This window comes from Suncus etruscus, chromosome 14 (genome assembly GCF_024139225.1).
Source record: "Suncus etruscus isolate mSunEtr1 chromosome 14, mSunEtr1.pri.cur, whole genome shotgun sequence".
Classification (NCBI taxonomy): domain Eukaryota; kingdom Metazoa; phylum Chordata; class Mammalia; order Eulipotyphla; family Soricidae; genus Suncus; species Suncus etruscus.
The window spans coordinates 68,437,482-68,456,519 of record NC_064861.1 but is presented as its reverse complement, the minus strand read 5'-3'; the positions used below and the strand labels follow the sequence as shown (position 1 = coordinate 68,456,519).

At 46.3% G+C, this 19,038-nt stretch overlaps 1 protein-coding gene across 2 annotated transcripts; it reads right to left on the bottom strand.

The window, feature by feature from the left end:
* Positions 1-6,586: 6,586 nt before the first annotated feature.
* On the bottom strand, positions 6,587-14,030 carry ZFP1 (ZFP1 zinc finger protein). 2 transcript variants are annotated; one of them, XM_049786420.1, is made up of 3 exons: positions 13,995-14,030; positions 9,331-9,457; positions 6,587-7,817 (listed from the first exon to the last, which is right to left on the bottom strand). In XM_049786420.1, exons 1-3 carry the CDS (start codon positions 14,007-14,009, stop codon positions 6,733-6,735), a joined length of 1,227 nt encoding a protein of 408 aa, XP_049642377.1. In that variant the 5' UTR covers positions 14,010-14,030; the 3' UTR covers positions 6,587-6,732. The 2 variants fall into 2 exon arrangements, with proteins under 2 accessions (XP_049642377.1, XP_049642376.1); XM_049786419.1 differs by having other exon boundaries at positions 6,587-7,814; positions 13,995-14,012.
* Between the last annotated feature and the right edge of the window lie 5,008 nt (positions 14,031-19,038).

Here is a 19,038-nt window from a genome sequence, read left to right as displayed (position 1 = left end):
GGAAACAATCCAATGTGGCCTGACATGTGAATGAAGGAAAGGCTAAAGAGAGCAGGAGAAATAGTATAGTGGATAGAGTGATTGCCTCCCAAGTAGCCGCCCCGCAATTTTTTTAAAGGCCTATCTTTGCCCCCAACATTTTTTTCAGGGATTATTCCTGGTTCTCAAAAGCAATCCTTGGTGGTCAGGGGACATTACATATTGCTAGAGATTTGAACAGAGCTCGCTGGATGCAAGGTAACTGCTGTATAATTATACTTGTTTGTTTGGAGGCCATAGCCAGTGGTGCTCAGAGTATAAAACTTCTGGCTCTGCAATCCCAAGAATCACCCCTTGTGGGGACGGAAGGGATAACACAGCGGTAGGGTGTTTGCCTTGCAAGCTGTAGACCAGGGAGAAACCCAGGTTCAATTCCCAGCATCCCATATGGTCCCCTGAGCCTGCCTGGGGCGATTTCTGAGTGTTTAGCCAGGAGTAACCTCTGAGTGCCGCTGGGTGTGGCCCCAAAACAAAAACAAAAAATAAAAAGAATCACTCCTAGATCGAGGAACCATATGGGATGCCACAGAATTGAACCAAATTTGTTCAAATACAAGGCAAGCATCCTACCCAGTACTATCTCTCTGGCACCTATACTTTTTTTTTTTTTTTTTTTTGCACAGGGGCATTCTTGGCTCAGTGCTCGGGGAACCATATGGTACTAGGGGTGGAACCCCAGATCTTGCATGCAAAGCTTATACTACAGACCAAGTCATCTACCTTGTCCCTCCAAAGCTCTTTGAAGTATCCCCAAAACTGCAGGGGTACGGGGGAAACACTTCCAGACTCAAACAGTAAAGGGCATGTATTAATTGCTATATCAACTTTGATTCATGACCAAATGAACATAGAGTAGGAGGAATATATAAAGCAGCAGCAGGCATGGACTGGGGAGCCAGTCCAAAGGACAGCCTGGTGTTCCTTGAACACTTTTGGGTGTGCTCTAACAGACATTAAGGTGCCAGACCCAGATAAATAACTTTTTCACTTGCAGGTCCTGCCTTAACGATCTCACCTCTGCCCCACCTACTCTAGTGAAAATCACAGCCCCATAATGAGGCCATCACCTACCAGCTAAAATGAGATTGATTAGCGGTATAATTTAGGAAATTTTTTTTGGTTTTTGGGTCACACCCGGTAGCACTCCCGGCAGGCTCGGGGGACCATATGGGATGCCAGGATTTGAGCCACCATCTTTCTGCATGCAAGGCAAATGCCCTACTGCTGTGCTATCTCTCTGGCCCCCAATTTACAAATTTTTTGGGTTTTGGGTCACGCCCAGCAGCACTCAGGGGTTACTCCTGGCTCCATGCTTAGAAATTGCTCCTGGCAGGCTCCGGGGACCATATGGGATGCCAAGATTTGAACCACAGAGATAGCACAACGGTAGGGCATTTGCCTTGCATGTGGATGGTTCAGGATGGACAGTGGTTCAAATCCTGGCATCCCATATGGTTCCCCCGTGCCTGCCAAGGGCGATTTCTGAGCGCAGAGCCAGGAGTAACCCGAGTGCCACCGGGTGTGACCCAAAAACCAAAAAAAGTAAAAAGGTAAACTAAAATAAAAATTTGTAAATTGGGGCCGGAGAGATAGCTCAGCAGTAGGGCGTTTGCCTTGCACGTCTGGGCCACTCCCGGCAGCACTTGCTCTGTGCTCAGAAATGACTCCTGGCAGGCTCAGGGACCACATGGAATGCCAGGAATTGAGCCTGGGTCGACTGCATGCAAGGCAAATGACCTACACCATTGTGTTATGACTCCAGCCCTAAGTACTGGTACTTATTCCTTAGGGATAGTTTCCCAGGATTTAGTTCTTGAGTTGAAGAGTGTTTAAATTTCGTGTTTTTCCTTTTTTGTTTTTTTGGTCACACTTGATAGTGCTCAGGCGTCACTCTTGGCTCTGCACTCAGAAGTCACTTCTAGCAGACACAGGGACCATATGGGATGCCGGGATTCAAACCACTGCTCATCCTGAATCAGATGCATGCAGGGCAAACGCCTTACTGCTGTGCTATCTCTCTGGTCCTAAATAAATTTTTTTGTTTTTGTTTTTGTGCCACACCAGTGGCACTCAGGGATTACTCCTGGCTCTGTGTTCAGAAATCACTTTTCCCAGACTTGGGGGCCCATATGGGATTCTGGGAATTGAATCTAGGTCTGTCCTGTGTCGGTAGCATGCAAGCCCTACTGCTATGCTCTCTGGCCCTAGATTTCGTTTTTTGGCCCACACTTGGCAGTACTCAGGGCTTACTCCTGACTGTGTACTCCAGCAGGCCTGGGTTGGGTATGGTATGGGGTATTGGGGATTAAACCTAGGTCAGGGGCCGGAGAGATAGCATGGAGGTAGGACATTTGCCTTTCATGCAGAAATCCCAGCATCCCATATGGTCCCCTGTGCCTCCCAGGGGCGATTTTTGAGCATAGAGCCAGGAGTAACCCCTGAGCGCTGCCAGGTGTGACCCAACCCCCCCCCCCAAAAAAAAACAAACCCTAGGTCAGCTACATACAAGGCAAGTAAGTGCCCTGCCCACTGTATTATCTTTCCAGCCCCAAGGTGTATATATTTTTTTTTATTTATTTTTGGGTTTTGGGCCACACCCAGCAGTGCTTAGGGGTCACTCCTGGCAGGCTTGGGGGACCATATGGGATGCCAGGGATCAAATCTGGGTCTGTCCTGGGTCGACAGTTTGCAAGGCAAACATCCTACCACTTTGCTATCACTCCAGCTCCGAGTGTGTATATATATATTTTTTGTCTGTTTTTGGGTCACACCCGGCGGTGCTCAGGGGTTACTCCTGGCTGTCTGCTCAGAAATAGCTCCTGGCAGGCACAGGGGACCATATGGGACACCAGGATTCAAACCAACCACCTTTGGTCCTGGATTGGCTGCTTGCAAGGCAAACACCGCTGTGCTATCTCTCCGGACCCAAAACAGTCAGGCTGAGGTCCCACCGAGATTTGAACTATATTTTTAATATTAAAAGACAGAGCCAGGAGTAACCCTGAGCGCTGTCGAGTGTGACCCAAAAAGCAAAAAAAAAAAAAAAAAAAAAAACCCAACAACTTTCCTTTGTCTTTAAAATGCCTTTGCAAGGGCCAGAAAGATAGCACAGCAGTGGGATGTTTGCCTTGCATGCTGCCGACCCAGGACAGAAGGTGGTTCGAATCCTGGCATCTCATATGGTTCTCCATATCTGGATTTCTGAGCGCAGAGCCAGGAGTAAGCCCTGAGCACCGCCAAGTGTGACCCCAAAACAAAAAAAATAAACAACAGACCCTTGCAGTTTTTAACAGAACGAAATGTTCTGCCTTCAGAACATCTCTAAAGGACTTTGAGTACTTGTTAACTTTCACCTCAGAATTAACATTAAAAAGATTTGGCCAGGATATAGCATTGGGCAGTTGAACTTTTACCAGACATAAGATTTGCATCCCTTCTATAGTTTGTCTCCTTTATTTGCCCCTAATACAAAAACCTCTCCCCTCAAAAACAGGAAGTGTGATAGTTTGGAAACCCAGCTCCTTGCTAAATCCCCTAATTTACATCAGAGACTAGCTGGACAGGAACTGATTTGAGATCTTAAAATTAACCTCTTTTTAACTCTGAACTCTTGATCTGCTTACCACCTAGAGCCAGGTGAATTGTTTTGTAAATCAAACAACGTATACTGATAAAAATTTCTGTTAACAAGATATTTGCACTTTGCACAGAAACAAATGTGAGCATTCTTTTCATACCATAAAAAAACTAATGGGGGGGGGGGCAGAGAGAGAGCACATCTGCCTTTGCCTTGCAAGCAGCCTATCCAGGATCAAAGGTGGTTGGTTCGAATCCTGGTGTCCCATATGGTCCCCCGTGCCTGCCAGGAGCTATTTCTGAGCAGACAGCCAGGAGTAACCCCTGAGCATTGCCGGGTGTGGCCCAAAAACCAAAAAAAAAAAAAAAAAATCAGAATGCTGGGGCTGGAGAGAAAGCATAGAGGTAGGGCATTTGCCTTGCATGCAGACAGATGGTGGTTCGAATCCTGGCATCCCATATGGTCCCCTGTGTCTGCCAGGAGTGATTTCTGAGCATAGAGCCAGGAGTAACCCCTGAGCACTGCCAGGTGTGACCCGAAAACAAAAACAAAAAAAATCAGAATGCTGTTCTTCCCATATAACCTTGTGTGGTCCCTCATTTCTTCATATTTTGCCATCCATGTACCACTCTCCTAGAGGGAACTCAAACAAGTTCTCTAATATAACCAAAGATAGCTGCAGAAATATGGTATATAATTTTTTTATCATACCCATGTGGTGTTGAGAACTGAACTAACATATGCAAATAGTGTGCAAGTCCCTAAAATGGCATATGAGTTATGCAAAAAGTTTTGTTTTGCTTTGTTTTTTGGGCCACACCAAACTACATTCAAGGGACATAAGTGGTGCTGAGGACTGAACCAGGATCAGCCACAAATAAGGCAAATACTTACCCTTTGTATTCTGTCTGGCCCCAGCAAAACACCTTGAAGAGATTATCAAATACCACATGAATGGGGCCGGCGAGGTGGCGCTAGAGGTAAGGTGTTTGCCTTGCAAGTGCTAGCCAAGGAAGGACCACAGTTGATTCCCCGGCGTCCCACATGGTCCCCCCAAGCCAGGGGCAATTTCTGAGCGCTTAGCCAGGAGTAACCCCTGAGCATCAAACGGGTGTGGCCTGAAAAACCCCCTAAAAAAAAAATACCACATGGAGAGATCACTGAGAATCTAATTTTGAAGTGCTTGTGATTCTTAGAAGGTATAATATACACTGTTAGGTTCAAAGAGAAATTCTTTAAAGACTCAAAGAGGTGGAAATGTCTCCTTTAAACAGAAGACACAGACTTTTATTTCTCAAGTAGAATGTGGACATTAAAAAAGTAACATTTTAATAAATTTCTTAACATTTTTGCTCTAAAACATGTGAAACGTCATACATGCACCCTACTTCCTGCAAGACAATCCATAAAATACATAAAGTATTAGAGAAACAAAAAATACAGTTATACAATACTCAGGTACAAGACATGCACATTTGTATGGAAATACCCAACAGAATGGGAAGGATCGCTGGGATGTGGAGATGTAGGTCTTCTCTCAGGGCTCATTTCCATAGGGTGGTGCCATACAAGCCACACCTGTCTCCTTTCACTCTTGGGATCTTTTAGTTACCTCACATTTGCATAACGGCTTAAATGCCAGGAAACTCTCTAGCTAGGTTAAAGCATCAAGAGTGTCTTCCCTTGATTCAAGAGGCAGCTCTAACATGTGGTCTTCCAATCGTACCTGCCAATGGTAGGGAAAACATCTCCCATACCACCAAAGAGGCTCTCAGACACATCACTTGGAATGAGAAACACGGGTTTGTGAGGGACACTGAAGAACACAGGACTTTTGGTATCAAAGTTTTTTGCACAATGTGTCCTAATCATCACAGGACAAGCCTTTCCAATACTTGTGACTGTAAACCTTTGTGTGCAACTCAAACACTATTTTTTTTTTTTTTTTTTTGTGGTTTTTGGGTCACACCCGGCAGTGCTCAGGGGTTATTCCTGGCTCCAGGCTCAGAAATTGCTCCTGGCAGGCACGGGAGGACCATATATGGGACGCCGGGATTCGAACCGATGACCTCCTGCATGAGAGGCAAACGCCTTACCTCCATGCTATCTCTCCGGCCCCTCAAACACTATTTTTGTAGCCTCATCTAACACAGCCACTACATTCCTAGGGTATAATTTGTAGTATGTATGGCATTGCCCAAGCTATTTCACTCCTGGGACCGGAGAGATGATACAGGGACAGGATACATAACCTTGTATATGAAGCTAACCCAAGTTCAATCCCTGGCATCCCCCAGCATTCCCTATAGTCCCTTGAGCCCTTCAGGAATAATTCTTGAGTGCAGAGCCAGGAATAAGCCCTGAGCACAAGCCAGGTGGGGACCCAAAATAAAAACAAACAAAAGAACCCAGAATGTTTCATTTTTTTTGTTTGTTCCTGAAAACAAGTTTTATTTAAATAAGAGTTTACATTACGTAACATTTAAATTGAAGGGGGAACCAAAACCCAGCCTGTTCACTTCACATGGCATTTGGGTAGCTGCCACTGAGGTCATTTTTTTTTTTGGGGGGGGTCATACCTGGGGACGCTCAGGGGTCACTCCTGGCTGGCTAGGGGGACCATAAGGGGTGCCGGGCTTTGAACCACCGACCATCCTGGCTCGGCTGTGTGCAAGACAAATGCCCTACTGCTGTGTTATCTCTCCGGCTCCAATATTTCATTCTTTTTTTTTTTTTTTTTTTTTTTGGTTTTTGGGCCACACTCGGTGACGCTCAGGGGTTACTCCTGGCTATGCACTTAGAAGTCACTCCTGGCTTGGGGGACCATATGGGACGCTGGGGGATTGAACCGCGGTCCGTCCTAGGCTAGCGCAGGCAAGGCAGGCACCTTACCTCTAGCGCCACCGCCCGGCCCCCCAATATTTCATTCTTAAATAAATCAAGACTTTGAAAAGTTACTTATATCGTAGTTACACATTCTTTAGCTGGCTTCAGTATCCCATTGTTAGCAGACCCTAGTTTTCCATTCCTCAGCTTATGATCTGTATCTTGGGGCAAATTCCCCTGTTCCTTAAGAACCTCCCTGAGGTTTCTCCTCCAGAGCAGGGTTTGCAGGCTCAGGGTTTCTCCCCTATGTGAACCCTCTGGTGGACGCTGAGCCGGGACTTGCGGCTAAAGGCCTTCCCGCACTCAGAACACTCATAGGGCTTCTCTCCTGTGTGAATCCGTAAGTGTAGTCTGAGAGTTGACCTCTGGCTGAACGTCTTACCACATTCAGTACATTCATAGGGCTTCTCCCCTGTGTGTGTCCGCATGTGTATAATGAGTTGTGAGTTCTGGATAAAGGATTTTCCACATTCACTGCACTCGTAGCGTTTCTCCCCTGTGTGGATCTTCTGGTGGATGATTAGGTTTGATTTCTTGAAGAAGGTTTTTGCACACTCACTGCATTCATAGGGTCGCTCCCCTGTGTGGATTCTCTGGTGCGTGGTGAGTTCAAACTTCTGGGCGAACGTCTTGCCACATTCACTGCACCCATAGGGCTTTTTTTCCATGTGTGCCCGCTGGTGTACAATGAGGTTTGACTGGTGAGTGAAAGCTTTCCCACACTCCAGGCACTCAAAAGGCTTCTCCCCAGTATGAATTCTCTGATGCTTGATGAGGTTTGCCTTATGGGAGAAGGTTTTCTTGCACACGTTACAGTCATAAGGTTTCTCTCCAGTATGGATTCTCTTGTGACTAATGAGGAGTGACTTAAAGGAAAAAGCCTTGTCACAGTAATTACAAATAAAAGGCTGCACCAAATTTCGAATCTTTTGATGCTTAAAAATGGCTTCCTTATGACTGAAGGATTTCTCGATTTTACTATAGTCGGAGTATTCCACTGCATCATGGACATTCTCTTGCTTCAGATAGAGGAGAGCTTTTCCAAAGCCCTCATACTCGTCGTCCACCTGCTTTCTTAGGTAGCTTCTATTAGTTTGAAGTAAGTCTGAGTTGTATTTCAGGGATTTTTCATATGAGTCATATTTATAGGGCACTTCTCTTAAAGAAACAAAGTCTGTGCTGAGGTCGAATGTTTTCTCAGAGAGGTCACTTCTGTCTTCAACTGGGCTCTGATTCTTAAAGACGACAACCTGCCTTCCTTGCTCATCAGGGTTTCTGTGCTCCCGCTCCGCCTGCTCATCAGCCTTCCACACTTCTAGGAAAGGACACACAGCTGTTACAGAAGGTGCATGCTCCACCATGGGACCTCCGATCTCACCTGGGACCTGGACTCCTAATAGTGAAAGTCCAGGACAGGCTGGAGAGGTAGTACAGGGGTAAATGGGCTCATTCTGCAGGCAGCAAATGCAGGTTCAATCCCCAATAACCTCATACACCATCTCCTGAGCATTACAAGGAGTGGCCCCAAAAAGCCAACCTTTCTTCAGACAAACAAAAAAAAAGTTCCTTTGCAAATAATCCCTAGCTTTTAAAATTTGATAGACAAAGAATAAAAAACCCAGATCAAAAATATGTAGGATATGATAATGGACACAAATTGTACTGTTAGACTGCCCACTTCCATTTATTTTGTTTTGTTTTTGGGCCAAACTCAGCTGTGCTCAGGGCTTATTCTATGATTCCTCCTGGAGAGTTTGGGGGACCACATGGAGTGCCAGGTATCAAAAATGGATCAGCCGTGAGCAAGGGAAGTGCCTTATCCGTTGTACTATTTCTCCAATTCCAGACTTCCCACTTGTGCCCTGCAAGCCCTAACCTATGTACTATGTCCTAGCCCCTGGCTGTTTTTGACTCTTAGATCTTGACTCTTATCATTTGTGTCCAGCAGGGGAAAAAAATACTGTTGTTGTTGTTTTGTTTTAGGGTCACACCTGTCTTACTCAGGACTTATTCCTCGCAGGCCCAGGGGGCCATGAATCAAACTCGGTCAGCAGCATGTCAGACAAAAATACTCTACTTGTTGCTCTATTACTCAGGTCCTAAAAAATATCACTCTTATACTGGGGGAAAAAATTCTCTTTCCTGAGGCCATAACACCAATTTCCACAAAATAGAAAAGCAAATACTTGGGAAAACTAGAATACTAATAAAAGGTAACTAAATACAAAGCAAAGGCTTAGAATATCTACAACTAAACAAGAAGAGTAATGCCAGAGTGACTGGTGTTGGGAGGTGCGACTGGGACACTGGCCCTCTGTTCTCAGCTACAAGCCAGGATCAGGGAGATCATTAACATCCCTGGATTATAACTCCCACTGGCTTCTGGTTCTCCTTCTCTAGAAACTTCTGAGAGGGCAATTCCTACTCTGCTATCCACACCCTTCATTATTCCAATCTGAACATCAGACTTGACTGAATGAAATTGGATAATTTACTAATGGAGCATAGCTGACTTTAGGAATTATGAAAATAAATGTAGAACCTGAGTCTGTACTCTCAGCTTTAACGCTGAAGTCAAAGGCCAAAACCACACAGGATGTGATGCTGAGGGGCCGGAGCTATAGTAGAGCAGGTAGAGCATTTGCCTTGCACTTTGCCAACATGAGTTTAGTCCTTAGCATCCAATATGGGCCCCCGAGCCTGCCAGGAGCAATTTCTGAGCACAGAGCCAAGAGTAACTTCTGAGCACTGCCAGGTCTGCACCTCCCCCCCCCCCCAAAAAAAAAAAGACGTGCTGCTGAGTTTCTATGAAAGATGCCCATCCTTACCCACTGAGAGTAAGTTGCTGTAATTCTCCAGCATCACATCCATATAAAGGATCTTCTGAGTGGGGTCCAGCTGCTCCCACTCCTCCTGGGTGAAGTCCACAGTCACATCCGTGAAAGAAACTAATCCCTGAAACGGCAGATCAATAATAATTTGGAAATAATTGGTATTTGGGGGGGGGGCATATGTAAATAACTGTAAGAAAATGGATTCTTGGGGCTGGAGAGATATTACAGCAGGAAGGGCACTTGCCTTGCATGTGTCTGACCAGGTTTGATTCCTATGTACAGAGTAAAACCAAGAATAACCCCGGAGCACCACCAAGTATAACTCAAAAAGCAAATAAATAAATAAATAAAATAAATAAACAAACAAAAACATGGCTGTGGGGCAGGAAATACAACACAGCAGTAAGGTAGTTGTCTTGTACACATTGGACCTGAATTCCATCTCTGGCACTATTTATGATCCCCTAACCACTCCAGGAGGGATACCTGAATTCAGAGCCTACACACTGCTGAACATGAACCAAACTATTAAAATCATTCTTTTGTTTGTTTTGGGCCACACCAGGCATTACTTAGGAGTGAGAAATGAACTAGGTTTGGCCAAGTGCAAGGCAAGAGCTGCCTTGTAGAAATTGGCCCTGGAGAGACTGGTGGTGTGGGAAAGGATATTGGGTGAATTGGTAGTGTGAATGTTGCACTGGTGAAGGGTGGTGTTCTTTTTGTGACTAAAATCCAATTATAGTCATTTTTGTAGTCATGGTGTTTAAATAAAGACAAAAAAAGAAAAAAGAAAATTTTGAGAGGGTTCTAAGAAAGATGACTCTCCAAGCACTGAAATAATTTCTCCGAGACATATGGCTCTGATGCTATTTTCCACAGCTGAGAACAAACTACTATTGAATTGAGGTTACAAATCTTGTCATAAGCAAGATGAGAGAAAGAGAATGACATTAGAGTCCCTGGTGAGGGAGGTGGGCACAATGGTGATGGATGTGGTTTTAAAATTCTGTACAAGGAGGGGCAGGATGATAGTACAGCAGTAGAGTGCTTGCCTTGCAAGCAGATAGAGCAGATAACCTGGGACGGACCCAGGTTCAATTCCTGGCCTCCTATATGGTCCCCGAGCCTGCCAGGAGTGATTTTTGAGCACAGAGCAGGAGTAACCTCTGAGTGTTGCCAGGTATTGCCAAAAACCATATAGATTTCGAACGGAATTTGAACCACAGTCCTTCTGCATGCAAGGCAAATGCCTTACCTCCATGCTCTTTCCGGCCCAAGAAATCATTCTTTTTCTTGGTTTTTGGGTCACACCTGGTAGGGGTTACTCCTGGCTCTATGCTCATAAATCGCTCCTGGCAAGCTCGGAGGACCATCTGGGATATATGGGATGCCGGTAATCGAACCAATGACCTTCTATGAAAGGCAAACGCCTTACCGCCATGCTATCTCTCTGCCCCCAAGAAATCATTCTTTTTTGTGTGTGTGGTTTTTGGGTCACACCCGGCAGTGCTCAGGGGTTATTCCTGGCTCTAGGCTCAGAAATTGCTCCTGGCAGGCATGGGGGACCATATGGACACTGGGATTCTAACCAATGACCTCCTGCATGAAAGGCAAACGCCTTACCTCCATGCTATTTCTCCGGCCCCAAGAAATCATTCTTTTTTTTTTTTTTTTTGGGCCACACCCGGTGGTGACGCTCAGGGGTTACTCCTGGCTATGCGCTCAGAAGTCGCTCCTGGCTTGGGGGACCATATGGGACGCCGGGGGATCGAACCGCGGTCCATCCTAGGCTAGCGCAGGCAAGGCAGGCACCTTACCTCCAGCGCCACTGCCCGGCCCCAAGAAATCATTCTTTTTTTTTTTTTTTTTTTTTTGGTTTTTGGGCCACACCCTGTGATGCTCAGGGGTTACTCCTGGCTATGCGCTCAGAAGTTGCTCCTGGCTTCTTGGGGGACCATATGGGACGCCGGGGGATCGAACCGCGGTCCGTCCTAGGCTAGCGCAGGCAAGGCAGGCACCTTACCTCCAGCGCCACCGCCCGGCCCCAAGAAATCATTCTTAAATGTGATAAAACATTAAGTATTGAGCCAGAGCGATGATACAGTGGGTAAAGTGTTTGCCTTGCACACAGCCAACCAGGGTTCAATCCCTGGTATCCATATGGTCCCCTGAGCATAGAGCCAGGAGTAACCCATGAGCACCACTCAGAGTCCACACCACTCCCCCCCCAAAAAAAAAAACAAAAAACCCACAAAACACAAAGTAACAAAGGTCTCTTAGCCTTGGGTTATAGTTTGACAACTTGTGATCACTAGACAACATTATCAACATTATGTGAGAAACATTAATAGTATAAAAAAGGATTTAACACTCCCTTCTCCAGGAGGAAAGCAACCAACTAAAACTAAATGCAAAATACACATAAATACACTGCATACATACACAACTCCCCTAGCCACTCACACACACACACACACACACACACACACACACACACACCTAAATACATTGATGTTGGTGCCTCAATCTGTTAATAAAAACACATTCAATGGGGCCAGAGTGATGGCGCGAAGTGGTAAGGCGTCTGCCTTGCCGGCATTAGCCTTTGACAGACTTGATCCCCCAACATCCCACATGGTTCCCAAAGCCAGGAGCAATTTCTGAGCGCATAGCCAGGAGTCACTTCTGAACGTCACCAGGTGTGGCCCAAAAACCAAACTGCCTTGCACGTAGCCAACTCAGGATGGACCCCAGTTCGATTCCAGGCATCCCATATGTCACCAAAGCCTAACAGGAGTGATTTCAGAGTACAGATACAGGAATAACCCCTGAGCACCACTGGGTGTGACCCAAAAACAAACAAACAAAAATTCTATTTGGAGTCAGATGGTAGAGTGGATAAAGATCCCCCAAGCTCGCCAGGAGTGATTCCTGAGTGCAGAAGCAGGAGTAACGCCTGAGAACAGCTGAGTGTAAGTATGCTCTCCCCGCAAAAAATAATTCTTTTTTAGGGTCAGAGCAATAGTAGAGGATAGGACATTTGCTTGCATGAGGCTGACCTGGGTTCAATCCCTAGTACCGAGCCTGCCAGGAATGACCCTTGAGTACAAAGCCAGGAATAAGCATTTAGCACAGCTGGGAATAAACAAAAACAACAACTAACAAACAATGTATTTTATTGGTATTTAAGTTTTTTGTTTTTGTTTTTGAGATATAAGCTTTTTCTGGCGGGGGAGTAACTTGGGTCACATGTAGCAGCGCTCAGGACTTATTCCTGGCTCTCAAAGAAGATAATTTATCATCCACGTGCAAGGCAAGCACCTTACCTGCTGTATTATCACACTGGCCCTAATGTGCAGTAGTCTATTTAGAGAAATCTGCTGAGAGAAATGTGAGAGAGACGTGTTCATGAGAGAACATGGGCTCCTGTAGAGAAGAAAAGCCGAGAGTGCCAATCTCAGGCCAAGATGTGGGCGCATCTCCGGAGTGGAGAATAGGCCTAAAAAAGATTTTAAAGAGAAAAAAAAACAACCCTATAAACTGCCAGGCAAAAAGAAGAATAAAAGAAACAATCAGAAAATTTAAGAACAGGGCCGAAGCAATGTAGGGTGTTTGCCTTGCATGCGGCAGATCTAGGATGGACCTTGGTTCTATCTTGGCATCCCATATCGTCCCCGAGCTAGGAGCGATTTCTGAGCGAATGGCCAAGAGTAACCTGAGCGCCGCCTAGTGTGGCCCCCCCCCCACCCCCGCCAAAAAAAATTTAAGAACATTCAGTACAGAGAGCCGGAGTGATAACACAGCAGTAGAGTGTTTGCCTTGCACACACCCGACCCAGGATGGACCCGGCTTCGATTCCTGGCATTCCAAATGATCTCCAGAGCCTGCCAAGAGAGAATTCTTAGGGAAGAACCAGGAGTAACCGCTGAGCAGCCAGGTGTGGCCCAAAAACAAACAAACAAACAAGCAAAAAAGAACATTCAGTACAAAGAGAAAAGGCTACACATTTCAGGAGAGAAACTAAACAGTTCATGTTCTGATAAGCAAATAGGCCTTTATAAAAGTCCATAACATTTGTTTAGACCTAACACTAGAGAACCAGCAAAATGACATTCATAAAAACTGTACAATAATGAACATTTTTTACTGTTTCGTTACTATTTTTTTTTTTTGGTTTTGGAGTCACACCATGCAATGCTCAGGGGTTACTGCTGGCTTTATGCTCATAAAACATTCCTGGCAGGCTCGGGGTACCATATCGGACACTGGGATTGAACCACCGTACTCCTGCATGCAAGGCAAATGTCCTAACTCCATGCTACCTCTCTGGCCCCCTATTTGGTTACTAATATTGATTAGTTATTCTTTTTAGGGAGGAGTGTGCAGAGCTGGCTATGCTCACGGGTTACTCATGGCTCTACTTTCAGGGATCACTCCCTGGTGGTGCTTAGCGGACTTTATAAAGTTCTGGGGATTGAACCTGGGTCAGCTGTGTGTAAGGCAAATGCCTTGTCCACTGCACTATCTCTCCTGCCCCATTGATCAGTTATTCTTATAATTTTTTTTTAGTTCTAGTTCTATTCATCTAAATTTATCTATTTCATTTTCTGTATCCTTATAAACTTCCTCAAATACACTGAAAAACAAAATAAACTTACCTCAGATTTGTTCATTTTCTGAAGTTTGGGATAAAGGCAGAGAACAACTATGAAGGCAGAACTGGAATAAAGGGAAAAAGAAAAGTTTCGTCACTTAAGATCAAATATACCTTAATCCAGGAGTGATTTCAAAAATCACTTTACTTCACCTGCATTATTTCCCTTTGCCTCTTCAGAAAGGGCAGAAAAGACTAGGCTGCTAACACTCAACTTTTGTTTGTCTGTCTGTTTGTTTAGGGCCACCCTCTAAGGTGTTCAGAGCTTAGTCCTGGCTGTAAGATCAGGAATCATGACTGGCGGTGCTCAGGTGACCATGTTGGATGAGGGTAACCAAATCCAAATCAGCTGAAATGCAGGGCAAGCATCTTACTTTCTGTAATATTTCTCTAGCCCCTCTTCCCTTGTGTTTTAAGTTCTTTAAATACATCAGTACATTGTGTTCTGCCTTGGTTTCTAATGAGAATTTCCTGTGATTCCTAAGTATTGTTAGTCTTTCTCTGGCTTTTTTTTTCATAACTTTAACTGCTTTTCAGTGGTTTGAATATGAAATATGATACACTTAAAAAATTTTTCAGTATATTCTCTGCTTAGACTAATTATTTAAAATTTTCGGATCTGGGGCCGGCGAGGTGGCGCTAGAGGTAAGGTGTCTGCCTTGCAAGCGCTAGCCAAGGAAAGATGGCAATCGCGTTCGATCCCCTGGCATCCCATATGGTCCCCCTAAGCCAGGGGCAATTTCTGAGTGCTTAGCAAGGAGTAATCCCTGAGCATCAAACGGGTGCGGCCCGAAAAACAAAAAAAAAAACAAAACAAAAAAAAGAAATTTTCGGATCTGTAGGGTTTTTGTTTTGGGGGAGGGATTGGTAGAGCAATGGTAAAGTTGGGTGGGATGTTTGCTTTGCACAGGCCATCCCAGGTTCAATCCTTGGCACACATAAGGTTCTGAGCACCTCCAGGAGTGACTCCTTAGTGCAGAGCCAGAAGTTACCCCTGAGTATTGTCAGGTGTGGCACAAAAAACCTCTTGAAATGGTTTGCTGTGAGAAAAAAGTGATGGACACAGAGCACCTGCGCCCAGGTTAGAACTTTGCCAGTCCTGATTCAAGCCAGATATTTCCCTGCGTTTTGGTAGCAGAGGTAGGTAGAGAAGAAAGAGGTGGAAGGAAATACTCTTTTCTCAAGCCACCACCCTTACTCCCTCCTTCACCAGTTACCCAAAACGCAACCATTGCAATGATTGTTCTAAATATGGGAACTAAATACGCTATTAAATTAGATAGCAGTGCAAAGCCAGGGCTGGAAAAATCAGACTTAAGATGCATGACTTGTGCACCCATGTATCACAGAGTATAGCCCTAAAAGCTTTCCAACATATTCTTAGAGGCGATCCCGGTAGTCCCTGTCACCACAGGAGCTATTTGTCAATTGGCCAAGAACCAATGGGAATGCCCACCCCCACGGCACAGATGAAAACAAACAAGCAAACAAAAACTCAAAACATATTCAAAATTTGAGGGATGTAGCAACAGTATTCAAGAGAAGTTATTGGAAAAGAAAGATTTTAATAAACTTAGTTCCCACTTTAAGAAACAAAACATATTATTAAAAAAAAAAGGGCTGGAGTGATAGCACAGCTGTAGGGCGTTTGCCTTGCATGCTGCCAACCCAGAAGGACCCGGATTTGATCCCATATGATCTCCTGAGCCTGCCAGGAGTAACCCCTGAGACCGCGGGTTTGGCCAAAAACAAAAAACAAAAAAAACAAAAAAAGACAAAGGGGCTGGAGAGATAGTTCAGTGGATAGGCTGCTTGCCTTGCACAAGGCCCACCGGATTCAATTCCTGAATTCCTGGCACCACATATAATCCCATGAAAACTGCCAGGAGTAAGTCCTGAGCATTGCAGGGTAAGGCCCCCCAAACAAAACAAACAAGTAAGAAAATAAAGAGCAGAGATCAGTGAAACTGAAAACAGAAAGTGGAGAAATTTGGAAAAAAAAAAAAAGAAAAACACCAAAAAGTTGGTTATTTGAGGGGCCAGAGCTAACAGTACAGCAGGTAGAACTCTTGCCTTGCACTCAGCCAATGCGGGTTTGTCCCCGTAAAGTCCCCAAGCCCAGTAGGAGTGATGCCTGAGCATTCCAAAAAAAATGTTTAGAAAAATGCAAGTCTTTTAAGAGTCTAAAACTCTTCCTTAGGAGACTAAACACAGGGGACAGGAACAGATTGTGTGTGTGGGGTTAGAAGGAGACCATCAACGTCTTCAAAAAACAGATACAAGGGCAGGAGTGATAGCATGGAGGTAGTGCGTTGGCCTTGCATGCAGAAGGACGGTGGTTCGAATCCCGGCATCCCATCGAGTTCCCTGTGCCTGCCAGGAGCGATTTCTGAGCGTAGAGCCAGGAGTGACCCCTGAGTGCAGCCGGGTGTGACCCCAAAACAAAAACAAACAAAAACAGATACGAGGTGCTCACTGCAAACAACGCACACCCCTTTCACACGCACACACGCACGCACACGCATGCAAACACCTGGTATTATCTCCAAGTGGCCAAGTGGTCAGTGCCACTGGGCCAGTCCCGCCCGAGCTGGCCCCCGCAGGCTATGGGGGGCCTGGAGCCCCGATGGGGCCCCTGGAGAAGGGGTCCCCCGCCAAGCAGCGGCCGAGCCGAGCGGCCATCGACGCGGGCCCCAAGTTTGGGCGCCCCGGCTCTCCCCTCCTCTCCTCCTCAGCGCCCGGGCCCCGCGGCCCAGACCTACCCGGAGGGCCCAAGCGTCCACTTGGGGTTCGGCGGGGGGGTCGGGCGGCCCAGAGGCGCGGGGAACCGGGCCCCTGCACCCCCTCACTGGGCCCGGCTGGCGAAGCGCGGCCCGAGGCGCCCGGCGGCCCTTGCGCATGCGCAGGAGCGGGCGCCCAGGGTCCTCCTACGGGGGTCCCGGCACTCCAGGACTACATTTCCCAGAAGCCCGCGGGTCCGCGCTCAGGACACTTCCGGAAAGTCCCTGGCCTCTGAGCGCTGTCCAAACTAATGAAGCCCTTGGGGGCCCACCTGAGCGGAAGCTCTGCGGAGAGCGTTTGCTTTGTTGTTTGCACAAGGCTGACACGGGTTCGATTGCCGGCATCCCATAGGGTCCCCAACCCCCCCCCAAACCTTTCAGGAGTAATTTCTGAGAGCAGAGCCAGGAGAAATCTCTGAGCACTGCCGGGTGTGGCCCTCAAACAAACAAGATAATCCCTTGACCCTGAGACTGTTTATTCTTCTCCTAAAAGGTTACTAAAACTGCTTTTTAAAGATTGTATGGGTCAGAGATCAAATTTAGGGCCTTACAAGTGCTCTACTTAATTTAGATCTACAATCCTAGCTCTGGTTCTGCTTTTTTTTTTTTTTTTAATTGTAAATTGCAAAGTTAACAAGTTACTCACAATTGAGTAATTTTTTGTTTTGGGGCCACACCTGACTGTGCTCAGGGCTAACTCCTGGCTCTGCACTCAGGGATCACTTCTGATGGGTTTGGGGGATCAGATGTGGTGCCAGGGTTTGAACCCAAATTGGCTGTGTACTAGGCGAGTGCCCTATCTGCAGTATTGTTTTGTTGTTGTTTTTGAGCCACACTCGGTGACGTTCAGGGGTTACTCCTGGCTGTGCACTCAGAAATCGCTCCTGGCTTGGAGGACTATATGGGATTCCGGGGATGGAACTTCGGTATGTCCTAGGCTAGTGTGTGCAAGGCAGATGCCCTACCGCTTGCACCACCGCTCCAGCCCCACCTGCCATATTCTTGTTCTGGTCCCATCATGATTAATTTTCAAGCTAACCTGACCCACTCTGTCTAGTCATAACTTAGTGATTTGCAACTCCTTCATCTCTTGCTTAGCTCCCAGAATGCATCGCTCAGAGGACCAGCCTCTTGTTTCTGGGTTCCTGTCTCTAAATTTCCCCCCTCCATTCCCTCCTCTTTAGGCTTTGCATACAAATTACTTGCAAGCCTAATTCAACCTGTCTGCAAGTGGGTGATACTGATGAACTATACAGCTTGATCTGCTAATGCCGACACCGCACTGGGTTTCAGGGCTCTGTTTATGGCACATGTCCCCGCTAATGAGCAATGCTTATATGACACCGGGGGTCCTAAGAGTCATGGCACCAAGATGGGGACTGGGGGCCAGAGAGATAGCATGAAGGTAAGGCTTTTTTGCCTTGCATGCAGAAGGACGGTGGTTTGTGTCCCGGCATCTCTTATGGTCCCCCAAGCCTTCCAGGAGAGATTTCTGAGCATAGAGCCAGGAGTAACCCTGAGCGCTCCCGGGTGTGATCCAAAAATTAAAAAAAAAAAAAAAAAGACTGGCTCCAAGGCCAGGTCTGCTAACCTCTAGCTTCTTAGCAGGTCCTTAATCCATTCCTTCAGCTAGTTCTGAGTCTCATGTCCTGTCCTTCAGGGAAATGCAAGTTGCTTCCTTGCTGCACCAGGAACAGGTTGTTGTTTGATTTGTTTGTTGTTTTTTGTTTTTTTTTTGGGCCACACCCAGTGACACTCAGGGGTTATTCCTGGCTATGTGCTCAGAAATTGCTCCTGGTTTGGAGGGCCATATGTGACGCCAAGGATCAAACCAGTCTGTCCTAGGTCAGCACATGCAAGGAAAACACCCTACCACTTGTGCCACCGCTCCAGCCCCCAGAACAGGTTTAATTACAACAGTGGACAGGGAGTCAACTTGGATTCCTATAGCATCTGCCCCTGGAGATCCAATTCTTGCCTCACATCCCAGTGGGAAACAACTTTCCTGATGTGAGAACAGTAGCTGTGGAGTGACGGCACAGTGGGGAGGGTGCTTGCCTTGCACGTTGGTGACCTGAGTTCGATCCCCGATATCCTATATGGTCCCTGGAGCACAGCCAGGGGTGATCCCTGAGTGCAGAGCCAGGAATAAGCCCTGAGCATCACTGTGGGGGTGAACAACAAAAATGATTAGTTGTGTGCAGTTCCATTTAGGATCACGGGTTCTGAGTTCACCCTCTGCGTGTGGTCTTTTTATACATCTCAGAA